This window comes from Channa argus, chromosome 7, assembly GCF_033026475.1.
Source record: "Channa argus isolate prfri chromosome 7, Channa argus male v1.0, whole genome shotgun sequence".
NCBI lineage: Eukaryota > Metazoa > Chordata > Actinopteri > Anabantiformes > Channidae > Channa > Channa argus.
Genome location: NC_090203.1, coordinates 11,159,283 through 11,179,092, shown reverse-complemented (window position 1 = coordinate 11,179,092; position 19,810 = coordinate 11,159,283). Strand labels below are relative to the sequence as shown.

The 19,810-nt window shown below is 39.9% G+C and overlaps 1 protein-coding gene across 14 annotated transcripts in view; it reads left to right on the top strand.

Annotated features, from left to right (window-relative positions):
• The window catches only part of myh14 (myosin, heavy chain 14, non-muscle), a 28,965-nt gene extending 11,168 nt beyond the window's left edge, over positions 1-17,797 (top strand). For 8 of the 14 annotated variants that reach the window (XM_067509861.1, XM_067509864.1, XM_067509860.1 and 5 more), the window contains 38 exons: positions 752-844; positions 985-1,048; positions 1,187-1,285; positions 1,433-1,576; positions 1,692-1,906; positions 2,004-2,156; positions 2,477-2,650; positions 2,969-3,142; positions 3,285-3,399; positions 3,693-3,761; positions 4,559-4,764; positions 4,873-4,994; positions 5,150-5,219; positions 5,306-5,466; positions 6,420-6,528; positions 6,823-6,954; positions 7,060-7,266; positions 7,429-7,566; positions 7,653-7,776; positions 8,139-8,310; positions 8,398-8,610; positions 8,703-8,847; positions 8,934-9,140; positions 9,223-9,327; positions 9,526-9,678; positions 9,858-10,106; positions 10,216-10,329; positions 10,424-10,522; positions 10,609-10,821; positions 10,917-11,078; positions 11,168-11,296; positions 11,375-11,463; positions 11,568-11,691; positions 11,786-11,994; positions 12,627-12,735; positions 13,202-13,374; positions 13,567-13,590; positions 14,394-17,797. In XM_067509861.1, coding sequence (XP_067365962.1) covers positions 752-844; positions 985-1,048; positions 1,187-1,285; positions 1,433-1,576; positions 1,692-1,906; positions 2,004-2,156; positions 2,477-2,650; positions 2,969-3,142; positions 3,285-3,399; positions 3,693-3,761; positions 4,559-4,764; positions 4,873-4,994; positions 5,150-5,219; positions 5,306-5,466; positions 6,420-6,528; positions 6,823-6,954; positions 7,060-7,266; positions 7,429-7,566; positions 7,653-7,776; positions 8,139-8,310; positions 8,398-8,610; positions 8,703-8,847; positions 8,934-9,140; positions 9,223-9,327; positions 9,526-9,678; positions 9,858-10,106; positions 10,216-10,329; positions 10,424-10,522; positions 10,609-10,821; positions 10,917-11,078; positions 11,168-11,296; positions 11,375-11,463; positions 11,568-11,691; positions 11,786-11,994; positions 12,627-12,735; positions 13,202-13,374; positions 13,567-13,590; positions 14,394-14,583 — 5,448 coding nt within the window. In that variant the 3' untranslated portion in view covers positions 14,584-17,797. The other 6 variants (XM_067509863.1, XM_067509874.1, XM_067509865.1 and 3 more) reach the window with 4 other exon arrangements.
• Positions 17,798-19,810: the final 2,013 nt, after the last annotated feature.

The window sequence follows — 19,810 nt, the reverse complement described above, 5'->3', positions numbered from 1 at the left end:
ATGCAGATAACATGGTGTAGCGAATGAACAAGAATTAACCATGGTTTTGTCAGTGTGTGCAGTGTATGTGAAATTTGCTGTGTGTTTTTTCCTATAAAATGCTGACCTCTTGCTCTTTGTGTGTCTGCCTTTAGTGTTGGCTGGCTTATATTCCTTGACAGTTTTTACATTGTAACCACCTTGTTTAGCTACAGTAAATGCCTTAGTACCATCACTGGCTTCTGCTGCTGCTCCTGCATCGACGTCTGCTGCACTGGCAATGCAACTACTGCAGTTATGCATTGCAGCTAGCAAGAATCAGCCAATACGTAGCTTGTGTGTGATGTTAGCATCCTAAGCTCTCGCTTCCCTCTGCCCTCATTGCTCCAAAACTGTGGTTCTCAACTGGCTCTCTTGGTTTCTATGACATTTTTATAATGTGAGAGATTGCATTTAATAATTCAATTTTCAATTAGATGTGTTATAGAATTCATGCCCTTATTATTAAATGCTTAACCAATGAGGACCTTTTAGTCTTATTGATGTTGAGAACCATTTGTTCCTGGGTCTGGTGATGGCATATGTTGTGAAAAGTATCTTGGGCCCTAAAATGCACCAGTTTGTTTCCCTTTTCTACAAAGACGAGTCATGCATTTTTTTTTTACTTAAATGGTGTGTTTTAGTAGAGTAGTAGTGTCAGTACAAGTCTTTCTTTTAGCCTTTTCTTTGTTTTGTGTAGTAAAGCTAATCTGACGTGTTCTTTATGTCTCAGGGTGAGCTGGAGAGACAGCTGCTTCAAGCCAATCCCATACTGGAGGCCTTCGGCAATGCAAAGACAGTCAAGAACGACAACTCTTCTAGATTTGTATGACCTGACTAGATTTATGTCTCTGATTATTTTATTTCTACAAACTAGTACTTCATTTTACTAGCAGCTCTGTCATCAGTTTGAATATTAACAATCAAAATGAACAAAACATAAAACCACTTCTCTTCTTTCTTCAGGGTAAATTCATCCGCATTAATTTTGACGTGGCAGGTTATATTGTTGGTGCCAACATCGAGACCTGTATCTTTTAGCATACAGTAGTCTTTTGAGACGCCAGTAAAATTGTTAGAAATATATCAGTTTTTACTAGTTTTATAATAGAAAAAAATGCTCTACAGCACTATTGTGGGTTGCACATGTCCATGACTATAAATTCAGACCTCCTTGAAAAGTCCCGGGCCACCCGCCAGGCTAAAGATGAGAGAACGTTCCACATCTTTTACCAGTTGTTGTGTGGAGCTTCAAAGGAAACTAGATGTAAGCAAAATGACAGAGTTTGATATAATCCTTTACATATATATGCTATATGTTATTCGGGTAAAATTGACTAGTAAAAATGTATCACTTCCCTGAAGTGATTTGGGTAATTTCTACTTAACACCTCTTTTGTGTCTCTACCCTTAGCTGACCTTCTTCTAGGTACTGCTGATGAATACCGCTTCCTCAGCGGAGGCTCCATTCCTGTTCCTGGTCAGAGTGACTCTGACAACTTCACTCAGACAATGGATTCTATGGGCATCATGGGCTTCACCCCAGAAGAATCAGTGTGTAAGAAAGGGGAGAGGGCCAGAGGAAAGAAAGTAGTGTGCTTTGTGCATATTTGATGATAATTGCATATTTGCTATAATTCACCTTCCCTGTCGCCTGTCTGACCTCTCCTCAGCCATGCTGAAATTGATCTCTGCTGTGCTCCAGTTTGGGAACATTTCCTTTATGAAGGAGAAGAACCACGACCAGGCCTCCATGCCTGATAACACAGCTGCCCAGAAACTGTGCCATCTGTTGGGCATCAATGTTCTGGAGTTCACTCGGGCCATCCTCACTCCCAGAATCAAAGTGGGTCGAGAGTATGTGCAGAAAGCCCAGACTAAAGAACAGGTGGGAATTAATGTCACTACACATTTTTACTCATACAGATATGCAGACAGGTGTCCCTGTGGAGCATATATATAATATTGCTTCCCCCTTCTCCTAGGCTGACTTTGCTGTGGAAGCCTTGGCAAAGGCCACATATGAGCGTCTTTTCAGATGGTTGGTCCACAGGATCAACAGGGCTCTGGACCGCAGACAAAGGCAGGGAGCTTCCTTTATAGGCATCCTGGATATAGCCGGCTTTGAAATCTTTCAGGTTTGTTCTTTTTGTGTGTGTGGGTACATACACACACACAAATATATATGTGTGTGTGTGTGTGTGTGTGTTTATGGCAGATTGTAACCAAACTAATAAAAACAAATGTTTAAATTGTTAAAATTGTAAAAAAAATTAAATAATAAAAATTCAAGAGGTTAAATAAAATCAGAATTGTTGTTCAGATTACAGTTTACATGGTGAGGTCAGGGTTATAGATAGTGGAATATCTTCATAAATATGAGATGTACAAAATGTTTGTTTTTCCTTTAGTTAACATGAATTAATTAAATGTGTTTTCCTAAATCCACCCTCTGCAGTTAAACTCATTTGAGCAGCTGTGTATAAACTACACCAATGAGAAACTGCAGCAGCTCTTCAACCACACCATGTTCATCCTGGAGCAGGAGGAGTATCAGCGAGAGGGGATCGAGTGGAACTTCATTGACTTTGGCCTGGACTTACAGCCCTGCATTGACCTCATTGAGAGACCGGTACATACTGTACACACAGAAATACAGTGTTTTTTTATAAACTAGATCTGAAATAGGGATATCATTAAGTGTCCATACCATATAATTACCTTGCAAATAATGTGCGGATTATATAACACATAAATAATTACAGGTTGTTGCTTGAGCCTTCTCTGTGCACCACACTTCTCTACACTGATGAAGGGTTGCAAGTAATAAGAGAACATACACACAGACACCTACATGCAGGCATGCACTCTGCTTTAATAGTGTGTCATCTTGAATTATAAAATCCCCATTTCACTCAAAGTAAACATTGTTTTTCATAATTTTTGTCAGGCACAACCACCTGGTGTTCTGGCTTTGCTGGATGAAGAGTGCTGGTTCCCTCGGGCAACCGACCGCTCGTTTGTAGAGAAGCTCTCTGCTGAGCAAGGCAGCCATCCAAAATTCTTCAAGTCAAAGCAGCCACGAGGGGAAGCTGACTTCTCCATTATTCACTATGCTGGAAAGGTATGCCTCCTTTTTTATTTACTTTATTTGATGCCCACTATCTTTCCAAGTCAAACAAACCACTTTGCAAATGTTTACTCCCCTATGCCCTCCCATATTTCATTTAAGCTTTTTTCCCCCGATTTGGCCTGCATTCTTCCAGGTGGACTATAAGGCAGATGATTGGTTAGTGAAGAACATGGATCCTCTGAATGACAACGTGGCATCTCTTCTCCACCAGTCATCAGATCATTTTGTCTCAGAGCTGTGGAAAGAGGGTGAGATGGCTTTACACACTCATTCACTACTATGTACAATCAAACTAAATCTATTCACAAACGTTATATTTGTAAAATATGAGATCAATGTCATTATAACAGCATTTATTCAACTTTATGGTGCAAAATGTACTAAATTGACTGCATTTCTTTCTCTTCTCCTTGTATCTCATGAAACTATTCAGTCCCTTCATCTCTCCATTACTCTTCCTTTTTGTTCACTCCTGTATATAATTGCACTCCTTTTTTTCTCACTTTTCTCTCTCCTTATGCTGTATTTCTCCCTGTATCAGATATTCAAACTCTTCCTCGTGTGTACTTCTTTGACTCCTATACCACACTACAGGCTAATGGCTCTGACAGTAGGTTTTATTCCTTGGCTGTGTGTAACACTCGCATTACTCATTCCCACTTCAGTTCACATTAGCCTCCTGTGTTCTGGTTGCCTAGATTTTGATTGTTGTGCCTTTTTGTATAATTTCTGTTCCCTTTAGTTGATTTTTGTGCTGTGGTGTTATAAGCTGTTAAATATTGTTTTCTTTTTTTGCTGTTTTAGTGACATCTAGCCTGTAGTGACAGTACTGTGGTTATGTGTAGCTTTTTAGGTTTTGTAGAAATTGATGTGTCACAGTTGCAGTATGCCCATGTGTTGTCACAAATCTACATTCAAGATCACAATACTGCCACATGCCAATGGAAGACTATCACGAAATCCAACTGCATGCAGGCAGAAATGTAATGCTGAATGAGCTCTAGAGATGCAACATTGGCATACTCAGTATATGAGTGTGTATATATATATATATATATATATATATATATATATATATATATATATACCTGTATATGAGAAACCTGCATTATTATAAGACTGTTTGCTTATTTCAATGAGCAATATGCCAGAGCAACGGTATGCTATTGCTTTTTACTTTGAAGCCTTCTGCATCTCTCATGAGCTGCAAATACATTGTTTACCATCTGGTGTCATGTGTCCAGAGACTTGACAGCAGATGAGAAAACGGGTAAAATCATAATGCCATGGCATTAATGTGATGTTCATACAGACATAACATGCCACATGAAGTCTGGCAAACACTCAGTTTCACTCTACCTACTTCATATTGGCTGCTAATGGACACTTGTCTGTGTTTTCATTCAGTGGACAGGATTATAGGTCTGGACCAGGTGTCATCGGGTGAGAATAGCGGCCCAGTCCCATTTGGAGCAGCAGGACTGAAGACTAAGAAGGGGATGTTTAGGACGGTTGGTCAGCTCTACAAAGAGTCTCTCACCAAGCTGATGGCCACACTAAGAAACACCAACCCCAACTTCCTGCGCTGCATCATCCCCAACCACGAGAAGAAGGTGAGACAGGGTGAAGTGAATTTGGGAGAGTTGGGATAGGAGCAATGAAGAAACCTGAAGCAATTCAGAGAATATATCTGGTTATTTTCTCTTTTTTTTCTTTTTAAGGCTGGAAAATTGTCACACCACTTGGTTTTGGACCAGCTGAGATGTAATGGAGTTCTGGAAGGCATCCGCATCTGCAGACAAGGCTTCCCTAACCGCATTCCATTCCAGGAATTCAGACAGAGGTGTGTGTGATTGTACTTTTATATCACAGACGAGAATGGGCAACAGACCCAAGTAACTACATTTCCTAACCTTGTTTAAGCACTTTCTCTAGCACCTGCTTTTTAAATATCCTCTATATCAAACATACTCTCACGCAATCGCACTTGTTTTTCAGATATGAGATCCTGACTCCTAATGCTATTCCTCGCACCTTCATGGATGGCAAACAGGCATCAGAACTTATGGTGGGTCATCTTTCATAGCTACAAAACAAACAGTATAATGTTGGATTAACTAGTCACTGTTACGTGAATGCTGTGTCCTCATTCAGATCAGGGCTTTGGAGCTGGATCACAACTTATTCAGGGTGGGTCAGAGTAAAGTCTTCTTCAGAGCTGGAGTCCTGGGTCACCTGGAAGAAGAGAGAGACCTTAAGATCACTGACACTATTATACGCTTCCAGAGCGCTGCCAGGGGCTACCTCGCCCGCAAGTAAGAATAATAATAAAGAGAATAAAGAGTAAGCATTGAGAGGTATGAAAGATATCAGATTATTTGAGTTAAAGTTGTGCTAAGCTTCTTTGCACGTTTTATTTTTATTATATGTATTTTGATATTAATAATTTATATTAATTGGCTGTTTCTACAAACAAACTAAGTCACATCATTTTTAACCTAACAAAACTAAAAGCATAGACAAAGGCAAAGGCAAACATATAATAGTGGTGCTGGCTCTCTTTAAGAAGTTTTGGCTTGTTGCTCTTTAGGAGGACGTTTGGTATTTCACACTTAAAGGAGCTTTAATATTTAATCTTTTGTCTGTCGCTATCAGACTTAGAAATTCCAGCACCATTGACAGGTATTTGGCTCAGCATATGGAAACCTTTAAATGACATAAATAATAAAGTTAAATTTATACAATAGAGTTTAAGTAATTAGAAGTAATGAAAAAGTATTATAAATTAATTATTGTGTGATTAGTCTACAAAACTAAAGCACATTATTTCTAAAGAAAAACACACTTTATTGCATATTAAATTTAAATGTTTTAAATGCCTCAATAGTCCTTAAGTGTCTCTAGCAATGACTTTTATCCAGTGTTAGCACTGCCGCATTACTGTGTAGTGTAAATGTCAGAGGAACAGAGGAATATACAGGGACGTATAGGAAGGTACAATAAAACATAGGTCAAGTGTTGAGCCAAAGCTCAAAGTATTGATAAAGTTGTTGATTTTGATTAATGACTCTGTCAAATGCCTGCACATTTAATTTGTGAGTAAAATATTTAGACATTGGATTAGATAAATATATTTAGATAAATACAATAGTGGACATTTCATTTGTTTCATACCATTGCCAATCACTTTAAAGGTTACCCATGCATACAAATGTATGTTGTTAATTTTATTTTAATTTTAAGTTGTGGTTTTTCTGTTACTTCTCAGAGCTTTTTTGAAGAAACAGCAACAGCTGAGTGCTCTGAGGGTGATGCAGAGGAACTGTGCTGCTTATCTTAAACTTAGGAACTGGCAATGGTGGAGGCTCTTCACTAAGGTACTGTGAATACACTAATTAGCCTTAAAATATGCAATGCAGACACTGCTAATGTTTTTGAGTTTATTTTGCTCTATTTTACTTGATTTTATTGTTGGCTGCTCTAATGAATGTTAATTAAGAAATTTCCCCATTATCAACAAGATTCTTTGAATCTGAATTTTAAAAAAAATTACTATGAGTATAACAGTTATATATTTTGTATATTATATATACAGTATTGATGTAGTATACAATAAAAATGTAGAAAGAGTCATGCGCATCCCAGCTCACATTATGTTGTGTGCCTACCAGGTGAAGCCCCTACTGCAAGTGACTCGGCAGGATGAGGAGATCCAGATCAGAGAAGCCGAGCTACAGAAAGCCAAGGATACACTCACCACTGTGGAGCAGGAGTACACTGAACTGGACAGGAAACACGCTCAGGTAAACAGACCTCCTTCTGGTTCTCGCAGAGGTCCCACTGAAAACCCCTTTGCTTTGCTATGAATCACTGGTTCTCTTATCACTCTTGTGTTCATGGTGTTCTAGCTGTTGGAGGAGAAAGCAGTGTTGGCTGACCAGCTGCAGGCAGAGGCAGAGCTGTTTGCAGAGGCGGAGGAGATGAGGGCAAGATTGGCCAGTCGGAAACAAGAGCTGGAGGAAGTGCTGAGCGAGCTGGAGAGTCGTTTGGAGGATGAAGAGGAGAGAGGTGTGCAGCTGACCAATGAGAAGAAGAGGATGCAGCAGAATATAATGGTCAGAGAGATACTTTTTTTTCCTGCCACACGTGATTATATTAGAACCAAAATGATATTACCGTAGATGTTTATCCTTATCTTGTTCTCTCTTGCAACACTATGTTTGTTATTTATATATATATACTATGTTATTTAAATTGATGTTTTGTCTCTCTGTCAGGACCTGGAGGAGCAGTTAGAGGAGGAGGAAAGTGCTAGACAGCGCCTCCTGCTGGAGAAGGTTACCTTAGAGACAAAAGTGAAAAGTTTGGAAACTGACCTGTTGAATGCAGCGGAGCAGAAAGACCGACTCAGCAAGGTGGACATCACATTAAATCTGAGATTAGGATATTTTAATGTGTGTTTCATTATCTTAACACAAGATTGTTATTTTGCTCTGAGCAGGAGAAGAAACTATTGGAGGAGCGTCTGAGTGAGGTGACTGACCAGCTCACAGAGGAAGAGGAGAAAACAAAAAGTCTGAACAAACTTAAGAACAAACAGGAAGCTGTCATTGCTGATCTAGAGGGTAATGGTCCTAATGTCCTAATGGCACTGAGCAATATAAGTATAATTTAATTGCATTTTCAATGTAGGGACATATCCTTCTTGCAAAATCCTGCTGTGACAACTTTTTTTATATTAAGCTTGATGCAGACACACAGATTTAGCTTAAATATATATTTGAATGTATATGTTTTTACTTTTGATTTTTTTGAGATTTTTTATGTATGTGTAGGTTATATATATATATATAGAGAGAGAGAGAGAGGGAGAGAGAGACATAAAGCTGAGACACTTATCACAATTTAAATTTGTTCAGTCTGAGTGAGTAGACTATAAAATTTCACAATCAAACTTGGGCATAACTTGCTTCACCCCTGTGTGCAGAGCGACTGAAGCGTGAGGAGCAGGGTCGCTTGGAGCAGGAGAAGTGGAAGAGGAGGATGGAGAGCGAGTCGGTGGAGGCCCAGGAGCAACTGTCAGACCTGGGCATGCTGACTGGTGAGCTGAGAGGAAGTCTGGCTCAGAAAGAAAAGGAAATCACTATCTTACAGGGCCGGTGAGACACAGGATAACAAAATAACATAATACATTCTTGGATTTTTCATACTACAGTCCTCAATTATGCATTCTTTGTTTTGGTCAGGCTAGAGGAAGAGGGAGCACGTCGAGCTGAAGCTCAGAGAGCACTGAGGGAGGCCATGTCCCAGGTGTCTGAGCTGAAAGAGGAAGTGGAGAATGAGCGAGGCATGAGGGAAAGAGCCGAAAAACAGAGACGGGATCTCGGGGAGGAACTGGAGGCCTTGAGAACTGAGCTGGAGGACACTTTGGACACCACAGCTGCTCAGCAAGAGCTTAGGTTAATGACAATAAAAACAGTATGAAAGAACAAGAATAAAAGAAAATTATTATTGTACATTTTCATCCTTCTTTGACATATTTTCTATACAGGTCTCGTCGTGAGGCAGAGTTAGGTGAGCTCCAGAGATGTGTTGAAGAGGAGACTCGCCGCCATGAAGTTCAGTTATCAGAACTCAGAGTGAAACACAGTGCTGCTCTAGATAGCCTGCAAGAACAGCTAGACAACAGCAAGAGGGTACCAAAAACACACACAACCAAAAACACATACTGGTGTAAACACACAGCGTCATTTAAGGATCATCGTCCGTTTTCATCTTTCAGACACGTCAATCCCTAGAGAAGGCCAAGTCAGCACTGGAAGAAGAGAGGCAGAATTTGATATCTGAGCTCAAGAGTCTCCAAGCAAGCCGCATGGAGAGTGAGAGAGGCCGTAAGAGGGCGGATGGTCAGCTGCAGGAAGTCAGCGCTCGTCTGACTCAGGCTGACAGAGAGAGAGAGGAGAGGGAGGAGCGTATACACAAGCTACAGGTGCAACAGAACAGATAAAACTTGTATTTTATTTTAATTCTGATAATGAATTTAACTTTCTATTCTACTCTGTCACTTCCAGTGTGAGATTGAATCTCTTTCCGGCCATTTGACCTCTACTGAGACCAAAGCCCTTCGGCTCTCCAAAGAAGTTAGCAGCCTAGAGAGCCAGTTGCACGATGCAAAGGTAAAACACAAACAAACCAAACCACATACAGACATATAGGGGGGTCAGGTCAGGTTTTGGCTTTTGGCAATTTCTTTTCCTTTCTTAGATGATGGAATAAGTACAGTTCTTTGAAGAAAATTCTCCTCTTAAAATGAGCAGGTGGCTGCAAACTCTGACTCAGAAACACTTAGGCTGACACTCTTTACTTCTTCTCAGGAATTGCTGCAGGATGAAACTCGTCAGAAGATGGCTCTGGCCTCTAGGGTGCGAGCGTTGGAGGAGGAGAAGAATGGACTGATGGAGAGACTTGAAGAGGAGGAGGAAAGAGCCAAAGAGCTAAGCCGACAGATCCAGACTCACACTCAGCAGGTAACTCAGAGACCCAGACAGGCTTTATTTACCTCTGGAACTATTTTATTTTTGAATATGTATTAAGTAATATTAGTCCAAACCATACAAATCATAAGCGAGACGAAGAGGTCAGCACATGCAAATGTCACATTTTATTTTCAGTGGTCAGATAAACCGCTCTCTGCTTCCTCATGCAGCTGGCAGAGCTTCGTAAGCAATCAGAGGAGGTAAACACTGCGGTGGAAGTTGGAGAGGAGGTGCGTAGGAAGCTCCAGAGAGAGCTGGATAGCGCTATCCAAAGGGAGCGCCAGAAGGAGGAGGAGAAGGAGAGAGTGGAGAGGCAGAGAGAGCGACTCAGGGAGGAGATAGAGGACATGACACTGGCCCTGCAGAGGGAGAGGCAGAACTGCACAGCTCTAGAGAAGAGGCAGAAGAAGTTTGACCAGGTAAGAAATTTGTGCTCCAATGCACAGCCTGCAAAATGCAGCTGAGTTAATATTACTGAAATGTTTTCCCTTGGCCCTTCAACTTTGCCTCCTTCTCTCTGCCCCTAAGTGTCTGGCAGAGGAGAAGGCCGTGAGCGCTCGGCTGGCAGAGGAGAGAGACAGAGCAGAAGCAGACAGCCGAGAAAAGGAAACCAGATATCTGGCACTGTCTCGAGCTCTGCAGGTAAACTATTAAAGACCAAAGAATACAAGAATGTTTGATTTGTATCTGTGACTGTGTTTATTGTGTGATTAATCATCTGTTTTTCTGTGCGTAGGATGCTCAGGACCAGAAGGAGGAGCTAGAGAGGGTCAACAAGCAGCTTCGTATGGAAATGGAACAGCTTGTAAACCAGCAGGATGATGTTGGCAAGAATGTAAGAGTATTCGTCTTGGGACTCCTTTGTTATTTCTCTCTCTCACTCCTCTTTAAGTCACTGCCTCCTATCTGCCTTTGCTTTAGGTTCATGAGCTGGAGCGAACTAGGAGGACCTTAGAATCAGAAGCCCAAAACCTGCGAGTTCAGACGCAGGAACTGGAGGAGGAGCTATCAGAGGCGGAGAACTCGAGGCTAAGGCTGGAGGTCACCCTACAGGCGCTTAAGGCTCAGTTTGAGAGGGAGATCAGCACCAATGAAGAAAAGGGAGAGGAGAAGAGGAGGGTGCTCAGCAAACAGGTAGAAAGGGGAAGGGTGGAGGAAATCACAAAAGGTGTTAGTGCTGTTAATCTGCAAATCACACACATTTTTTCTATGCCCCCTTTTTATGTCAGTTAAGAGAGTTGGAGATCCAGTTAGAGGAGGAGAGGAGTCAGCGATCTCAGGCTGCATCAGCCAAGAAGGGTCTGGAAGCAGAGCTGCAGGAAGCTGAGGCCCAGTTGGAGACAGCCAACCGTGGCAAAGAGGAGGCTGTGAAGCAGCTGCGGCGGCTGCAGGTAAAAGAGGAGTTATCCCACTCATAAACATTAATCTTCTACATTTGTCAATTTACTGCTGTTTTGAAATGTATTGTTATTTGTCTAAGGGTCAAATGAAAGAACTTCTTCGTGACCTGGATGAGAGCAGGTTGGCTCGGGATGAGGTGATAGCCCAGTCAAAAGACAGCGAGAAGAAAATCCAAACCCTGGAGGCAGAAGTCCTGCAGCTCACTGAGGTGCGTGTTTGTAACCAGCAAAAAATGAATGTAAAATGGGAATTAATGATGTCACTAACACTCTGCCTGTATTTGTAGGAGCTGTCTGTATCAGACAGACAGAGGAGACAGGCTCAGCAGGAACGAGATGAGATGGCTGATGAGATGGTCAACAGCAGTTCTGGAAAGTTAGTATGGCTTTACTGCTAGAGCATTATGTCATTCAATGTTTTGATGCGTGATGAGTGGCCATTTTTGTTTTGCTATTACTTAAAGTAGTGTCTTTGTCCAGGACCGCATTACTCGAAGAGAAGCGAAGATTGGAGGCTCGAGTCAGTCAGCTAGAAGAGGAGTTTGAGGAGGAGCAGACTAACTCTGAACTGCTTGCAGAAAGACAAAGGAAGACTGCTCTACAGGTACAGCAATTCTACTTGCAGACACATACATCCACTACTCTCTCTCTATGTCCATGATATGACACATTGTCATTTGTGCTGGCTTGTTGTCCAGTTGGAGACTCTGACCGTACAGCTGCAGGGCGAGAGGACTCTGGCTCAGAAGGCGGAGGCAGCTCGAGAGCAGCTAGAGAGACATAACAAGGAGCTGAAGACCCGGCTTGGGGAAATGGAAGGAGCGGTGAGAGGCAAGCACAAGCTCAGCATTACCGCCCTGGAGGCTAAGATAGAGTCAATGGAGGAGCAATTGGAACAGGAGAGACAGTGAGTGAAACAGATGCATGCATTAGCACAAATTAAAAGTTAAGACCAAAATACCAATTCATACTTCTTCATATTTGTACATAAATGTTTACTATTTTTAGAGTTACATTTACATCAATAGTAAAATGTAATAAACATTTTTTAATTTTTATCTCTTTAGATTCTCAGTAGGCAGCAATTTGATCACCATATTGCCAACACAAAGCCTAGCATGACAACATGGGGGGCTGTAGTCGTCCACGGACCACAGGGTCAGTGGTTCAATTCCCGGCTATATGTCGAAGTATCTCTGGGCAAGACACTGAACCCCCAACAGCCATTTCCCATCACCAACTGACCGGCACTGAAATTGGGGAGGGTTGCATCAGGAAGGGCATCTGGCGTAAAAACCAAATCAGGGTTTGCCTGTACCCTGAACTCACAGGATAAGCCAAAAGGACAAAAGAAAAAGAAAGCCTAGCATGACAACAAAACTCGAAATTACTAACTAAATTAAATTCAACACTTGTGAGACTTCTAGGTTTTCAGTCTTATCTCATCTGACTGCCCCTAAAATTAAAAGGTGATGTTTGACCTTGATAGATGTCTTTAATTATGTGGTGCATTTAATAATGACCTTTTGTGTCTCTAAGGGAACGAGCCATTGCCAACAAACTGGTACGAAAGACCGAAAAGAAACTAAAAGAAGTAATGATGCAGGCAGAGGACGAGAGGAGACATGCAGACCAGTACAGAGAACAGGTAAGAAAATTAACATTATCTTGACATTATGAGTTAAGGTGAGCCCACACACTGTAATATAGCCAAGAACAGAGCATTAAATAATTTGTTGGTGGTCAATGCCACTCTAATTGTGTCCTAGGGCACAAGGAGAGTGTTGAAAAATCATCCTAAAATGAATGATTTATTCAGATCAGTCCAATCTAATCCTAATCCCTTTCAGCATCTGTGTGTTCCAAAAAATAAATCCCTCAATCACAGCAGAGACACTGACCCTCCACCCAAAGCATCATCAGTAATAGTCTACCGGATTTAATCCTTATCTCTATCATTGCTCTTGTTTCCAGATTAAACTTTCATTTTCATTCAAAGGCTCCCTTCATTCTCTTCATGTTGCCGTCGTTCTGCAATCTCATGCCTCGCCCTTACCTACTTTTGCAAAGCACTCTTTTGTCTTTTTACCCATCGTTCTGCATCCCACTTCCAGCTGGATAAGTCGATGGCCCGCCTAAAGCAGCTGAAGAGGCAACTGGAGGAGGTGGAGGAGGAGAACTCTCGCAGCAATGCCCTAAAGAGGAAGCTGCAAAGAGAGCTGGAGGAGCTCACCGATAACAGTCAGACCATGACACGAGAAATTTCCTCCCTGCGCAGTCAGCTCAGGTAAGGACATGTGTGCGTGTGTGTGCATGTGTATTCTATGCACAACCACTCATAATTTATTGCTGTTTTGTTTGTTTTCAATCCCCCCATTAACTTCAATTGATTTGTTTTGCTTTGCTCTTTTGTTGCATCCATTTGTGTCCATCTAACTGTGACTTACTGTCCATCTGTCTGCGTCAAACCAACACTCAGCATCCCTGAATGGAGACCAGATAAGTATGTTACTGTGTGTGTTATTTTTTATGTGTGCTTGCTTGTGGAGGTCAAGGTTTAATGCATCTGTGTAATACATATGCTGGATATTTGGCAAAAGGTTTTGTTGTTCAGATAGATAGATAGATAGATACTTTATTGCTCCCAACTCCAAGTTGGTGTGGAGTATTTCATTTATTTTAAATATAAACAATATAACGGAATAGTTCTACATTATCTTTAACATCAAAGTTAAATGAAAGAATCTTAAGCACTGCAGGTGTGTTTTGGTAAATATGGAGCTGGAGACAGGAGGCAGTGAGCTTAGCTTATGATAAAGACTCGAAACATGTCCAACTTATCATTCAGTTTAAGTGATTGAATAATAATAACTTAGCTTTTTCCTCTGTGGTTATTCTTATGATCTACTAAAGACATCATAATTTTAAGGGTGAGGGGTTTAGAAACCATTGAAGGTGCCGTTCAGTCATGTTTTACAGTAGGGCATTTAAAAATTACTCTGCTGCTGCAACAAATTGTGTTAAATGTTCTAAAATGTAAACTACTTCCCTTCTTAACGTAAAATTCTGGATCTTTGAAAACCTAAACATTTTCTGTTTTTATATGATTATATTTTATATGATTGTAAATCTTTTAACTGGCTCACTAAAACAAAACATTTGAAGATGCCACTTTGGAACTTGAATCAGAGAGTTTCATAATTAATCATTTAACTACAGAACAAAAACAGTAACAGAACTAACTTTGCTTCCTACCTGGATTCACAGCCAGACATACTGTAACTGTCCCTCTCTCTTCTTTATCAGGCGTGTCCCGTTACCCCTGGCGATGCGTGGACGCCGAGCTTTGGTTGATGACCTTTCGCTAGAGAACTCTGATTCAGAGGAGCCCCCTGCCTCACCGACCCCCTCTTCTGGACTGCCAGGGACCCCGACTCCGTCATCTGAACATAGCCTGGACCCCCCACCCCCCTATAGTGTCAACAATACAGAGTGACACACACACAATGTACACAAAAAAATATATGCATTAGCCGCTCACAGCCCGAACTACTCAGGGCTGATGGCATGCGTACAGTACATATTGACTCTGCAGTTTATAAAAGTAAACGTTGAGGGTGCATACATTAACTATAAAACATCCTCAATGATATATTGATCAAAGATGAAAACATGTAAAATTAGATTTTACAAAGAGGCAACTGGAATTCATTTTTACTCATAACTTAAACTGTGACATGAAAAGGGATGTAAAAAAGACTGGAAATTTTTACAAAAAACTAAAATATATCTCAGAGGGGAAAGTGAAATATTATCAGCGAATTTCACAATGCTGTACAGTACTCGGTGAGCAGAAAACCTTAGGGTGGCCATGTTTTTTCCATTAGGAGGTAATTTTAAACTAAGCCATTTTTAACCGTTTGATGACGATTGAATAAATACTTTAAAACTTGTTTGGACAATCCATATTAATGTTACATAAAACAGTCAACAAGAGACAAGTCAAGTAAATGCATTGAACAAATAATATTTCCTTTTGAAAGACTGTGTGTGTTACATGAAAACTTAATTTCTGATATGTTTACATGTCAGGTCTACTTCAAAAATGAAAGAAATATTCTGGAAACTTAAAACAACTGTGAAGAGCAGACAGTACAGAATGAACACAGTTTGAATAAAATGTTGTAGCTTAGTTAGCAAAAGACAGGTGGGAAATAGGAACCAGTATTTATTCAACTTCTACAGTTTAACTAAACTTCCCAGAAAGTGGATTCCACTAAGTTCTGTGACATGTTGTCTTACTTTCATAGCACACTGGTCACAATTGTATCATAAAAGGCAACCACATGCTGCATTCGGGTTATATTAAAGGATACATTGTTTTCTATAGATTAAAAACAGTATAAAGTTAGACAGTGCAGTAGGTAGTAACATATTATTTCAGATATTTGTATAATTGGTATCAAATATGGAATTAAGTTATTCAGTGCTGGTTATTTTCTGTTGGACTGTTTTGTGGGGACACTGTGGAGACATTAGTTTGGAGCTGATGTCAACCTGATGGAATTCATGGTTCAGACACTTAAAGTCCTTTCTGGTTAACGTCGTTGCTGGTGTAGAAAAGAATTACAGCTTTTGGGCTTGTCTACGACTGCAACATATCTACTGCTGTATTAATGTATCTTTTTTTGTTTAGTTTTTTTACATTTTAGACTGATAAACACGTCACACTTCTTGTTCTGACAAGCATCTCGTACATTATTATTTTGACTTTTACTGGTATAAATTATTGGTCAAACAAAGCTTTTGTGTTTAACCAAATGATGGGCGTACGGATGAGAAAAAGGGACTTAAATATGTAGTAAAACTAGAGTAGATGTAGAATAGAGTAGATGACAGCAGTGAAATCTGGTTAGGTTTTCTACTGGGTGATTTCACGCGTAGAATAAAGTCAGTCTCTGCTCCCCTGTAGACGATTGTAGAATAACTAAGCACGTGAATAAAACCATTTTCAGAAACTAGTATTATTAGATAAAAAATGACAATGGGGGCACAGAGGAATGAATTTTTATGGAAACACATCATGTAGAACAAAAAGTAGATTTGTTATTTACCCCAGCTATCAGACATAACTGGTATACTGTATGTGTGTGGTGTAAAACAAACAAAGACAGTTAGATAATGACCCAGCTGTTAAACACGGTTTTAAACAAGATTTTCTTTTCTCCAGTTTTTCCACTATGTTTTATTTATTGCTTAACATATCTTTCTTTGTTTTGTTTTGTTTTGTTTTTTACCCTCTTCAGCACTTGCATTAGGACCGGCCAGGAAGGGCTTGACATCTTGAGAAATACGCTTATTTGCTGCCTTGCAAGAGTTACGTGAGAAAATCAATACTTCTGTCATATACAGAAATCTACAGTGAGTTAGCTTAGCTAAGCATAAAGACTGTAAACTGTGGGGATCCACCTACCAGCACCTCTAAAGCTTGTTGTATCTTGTCTATTTATTCCATAAATAAACCAAAGTAATAAACCATGGTGCCGATTAAACTAACAGATATAACGTGACAACTAGGGAGTTTTATATGTGCTGGTAGGAACAGTTTATTACTGGACTTGCTGTTTCCCCCTCATCGAGGCTTTATGCTAATTTAACTGCATAAAAGCTTTAGAGTGGTGTCAATCACTGCCTGATAACAAAGGCAGAGAGTGTGTTTCCCAAAATGCTGGACTTTTCCTATAATGACAAATAAGAAAGAATGTCACTTGCGCTTTAATTAAGATTGTGTAGCTGAAATCACAAGTTGCTTTCTGAATGTTGATTTTATAAATGTTTGATATGAATCTATACTGAATTGTAAAGGAATAATAATCCTGATGGTGTCTACTGTTGGATACGCATGCAGCCAGTACATTTGTTTTGAATAATTAGGGTTGTCATTAGTGCTTCTTACTCTCCCTTCTGTTGACAGGTTATATTGCACTCACAAAAAAATATAAGAACAGTAAGTTTGTACAGCACTCAACAAGTGTGACATTCAAGTTGTATTCATATTTTTTGATTTTTTTTCTGCCATGCCAGGTTCACCGTAATTCATAGGTGTACTCAGCTGAAGAAAGATCAAGCTGCTGTAGTCAAGATTTTGGCTACCTATGATATATGTTTGACCGCGTATTAAAGGTTTTAATTTTCTGTTTGTACAATGACTTTAATTTAGCAGTATGCAAAGGATTTTGTTTGAAGCTTTGTTTTTAAAATATTGGGTAAATGCTGCACTTTACACATTACCAGTAGAGACAAACAAAGCCAGACATCATTTGAAGTTGTAATTTATTTCAAAGTCGCCAACACAGCTGCCATCAGATGTGATCATGAAACAATCTTTGACTCTGAGCTGACGATTTTGAACAAAAATTGTTATGCAAACATCCAAACAGGGTGACTGATCTGGCCTCTATAGACTAGAATCTGAAGACATGTAGATAAAATTGCTGGAACAAGAAGAGATGAGTTCTGTTCATCTGTAGCAAGAGATGAGGCCGGTGCTTCTCTACGGTGTCAATTTTTTTCCTGTGTTTGTTTATGGCTAATGTGGAACTTGAAACATTTTGGAAATGTTTTATTGTTTTAGCCTTTTTTTTGTTAATGATGCTGTAATTATAAAACATCTGACTGGGGTTAACTTTAATATATGTTGTTGGTTTTGATCTGTGTTTGTCTTTGTGTTTCTTTACTGATGTCGGGTATGACAGAAGCACAAATGCTCTTTCGAAGACACACAAACACACACTTACTTTACAAAAATGCAAACACCCATGTCATGTAAGATTTATCATTTTATTCCTACTACAGATATTTGGTCCTACTTTAAACATGACATATTACCATGGTAATCAACACACAGATTCAGATTCAAGCACACCTCAAATGACTTTTAACCTCATAAAAAATACACATCAATGATTTGGTGCAAAAATGAAATAAATTAAATTCCCGTATGTGGAACATACACACAAACACTGCCTGTTCCTCTTCCATTCAGATTGATTGTAATTACAATGCATTTAGATTTTTTTTAGAAATGTCGACATTTTCTGTAAGTGTGCCCCATTACAATGAAAATTTCAAACATGCAAGTAAAAATGTCTTAAGATGATGAAGCACTGAAACCACTTGACATTACAACAGATAATAGCACAGTCTTTGCAAGACACCAGTACAGTATTTCACAGCTGGAGCTATGATTGGTGACATGTTAAATCTCTTTTCTTTCATAGCACCATAATTTAATAAATTACTAATTAGGAGCCAGGTTAAGGCCCTGCCAGTCAATACAGTAAATCTTTTAATCCAATATTTTTTTTAGTTACCATGCTAAGACATAAATTTTGTTTTACAGAACACATGCCACAAGATTCATTGAATCCCTGAGCTTCGTGGGGTAAAATAATATGCAAAACAAAAAAATACAAATATAGTATTGTGATATTCTTTAATTTCACAGTATTTATAATAAGCTTGGACTGTCAAGAGAACAGATTTGTAATCAGAGTCATTAAAATCTGGTGAAGGGAATATAAAAGACATCCTCATAGTGTTTAATAATTAAAAATGTTGGATATGAATCTATACTAAAAAATAGATTCATAGATCAAACCTTTGACTGGATGTATGTTTTTTTGATTCAAAATCTGTTCTTTTGACAGTCCAAGTTTAATATAAATACTGTGAAATTAAGAATAAAAAACACACATCCAGTAACATTAAGGTTTGTTTTTGCTCTGGTAAAGATGGAAGATCATGTCACAGCCGACCTCACTCTGCATTCACAGCAGGAGAAAAGTCACATGGAGCCCAAGGCTTTTTCTCACACACATTTGATAATGCACAATCTGGTGACTTCCTGTCTTTCAGAATATCAGTGAACAGCCAGTCATCCTCTTGTGGTGGTGTTGGTATGGGACGGTGCTCAGGATTGTGCAAGGGGGCAGAGAATGACTGGGCAACACCTTCAAATGGTGTAAAATTTGTGGGATTTTCACAGTGTCCCAGCATACAGTGACTCTCTTCCTGTGGACGCTGGCACGCCTGAAGCTCTGAGACACTGTGGCAGTCATTTGGCTTTTGGAGCTGGTGTGGGATAATGTCTGCATTTTGGACTGGTTTAAAATGGCTGAACTGTGTCTCTGCTGTAGGGCGGCTTAAAGGTTGTCCATGATCTCCATGACAACTGAATGCATTTATATGCCTGTACTCACCTCTCGCACAGTGTAGGTCTTCTGACTCAAATCTGTTGTTCTCTGTCAAACTATCTGACTGATCTGAAAATGTAAAGCCATCTGCACTGGTTTCCTGCCCTCCATCGCCTTTGCATGCACAGATACTTTCAAAATAGGCCTCTGCGTCCACACAGCCTCCTGTGTCATTGTTGCCACCACTAAACAGATCCATTATGTCAGTCCACTGACTCTCTGCAAACTCAGCAATGCTCCTCTGAGAATGTGTGCAGGCAGAGATGTCTGTGAACATCTGTATCGAGAAGTCGCAAGAATCAAGAGACAGTGGAGAGAAGGATGGAGATATGTCCACATTCTGGATGCAACCAGCATCCTGTAGAGCTGTGTGAGTGGGTTTTGAGGGGATGTTGGTTGCCTCTTCATAATGCTGAGTATGAAAGAGCTCTGCCTCGCGGTTTATCCCTTTTTGGGAGCTCTTGTATG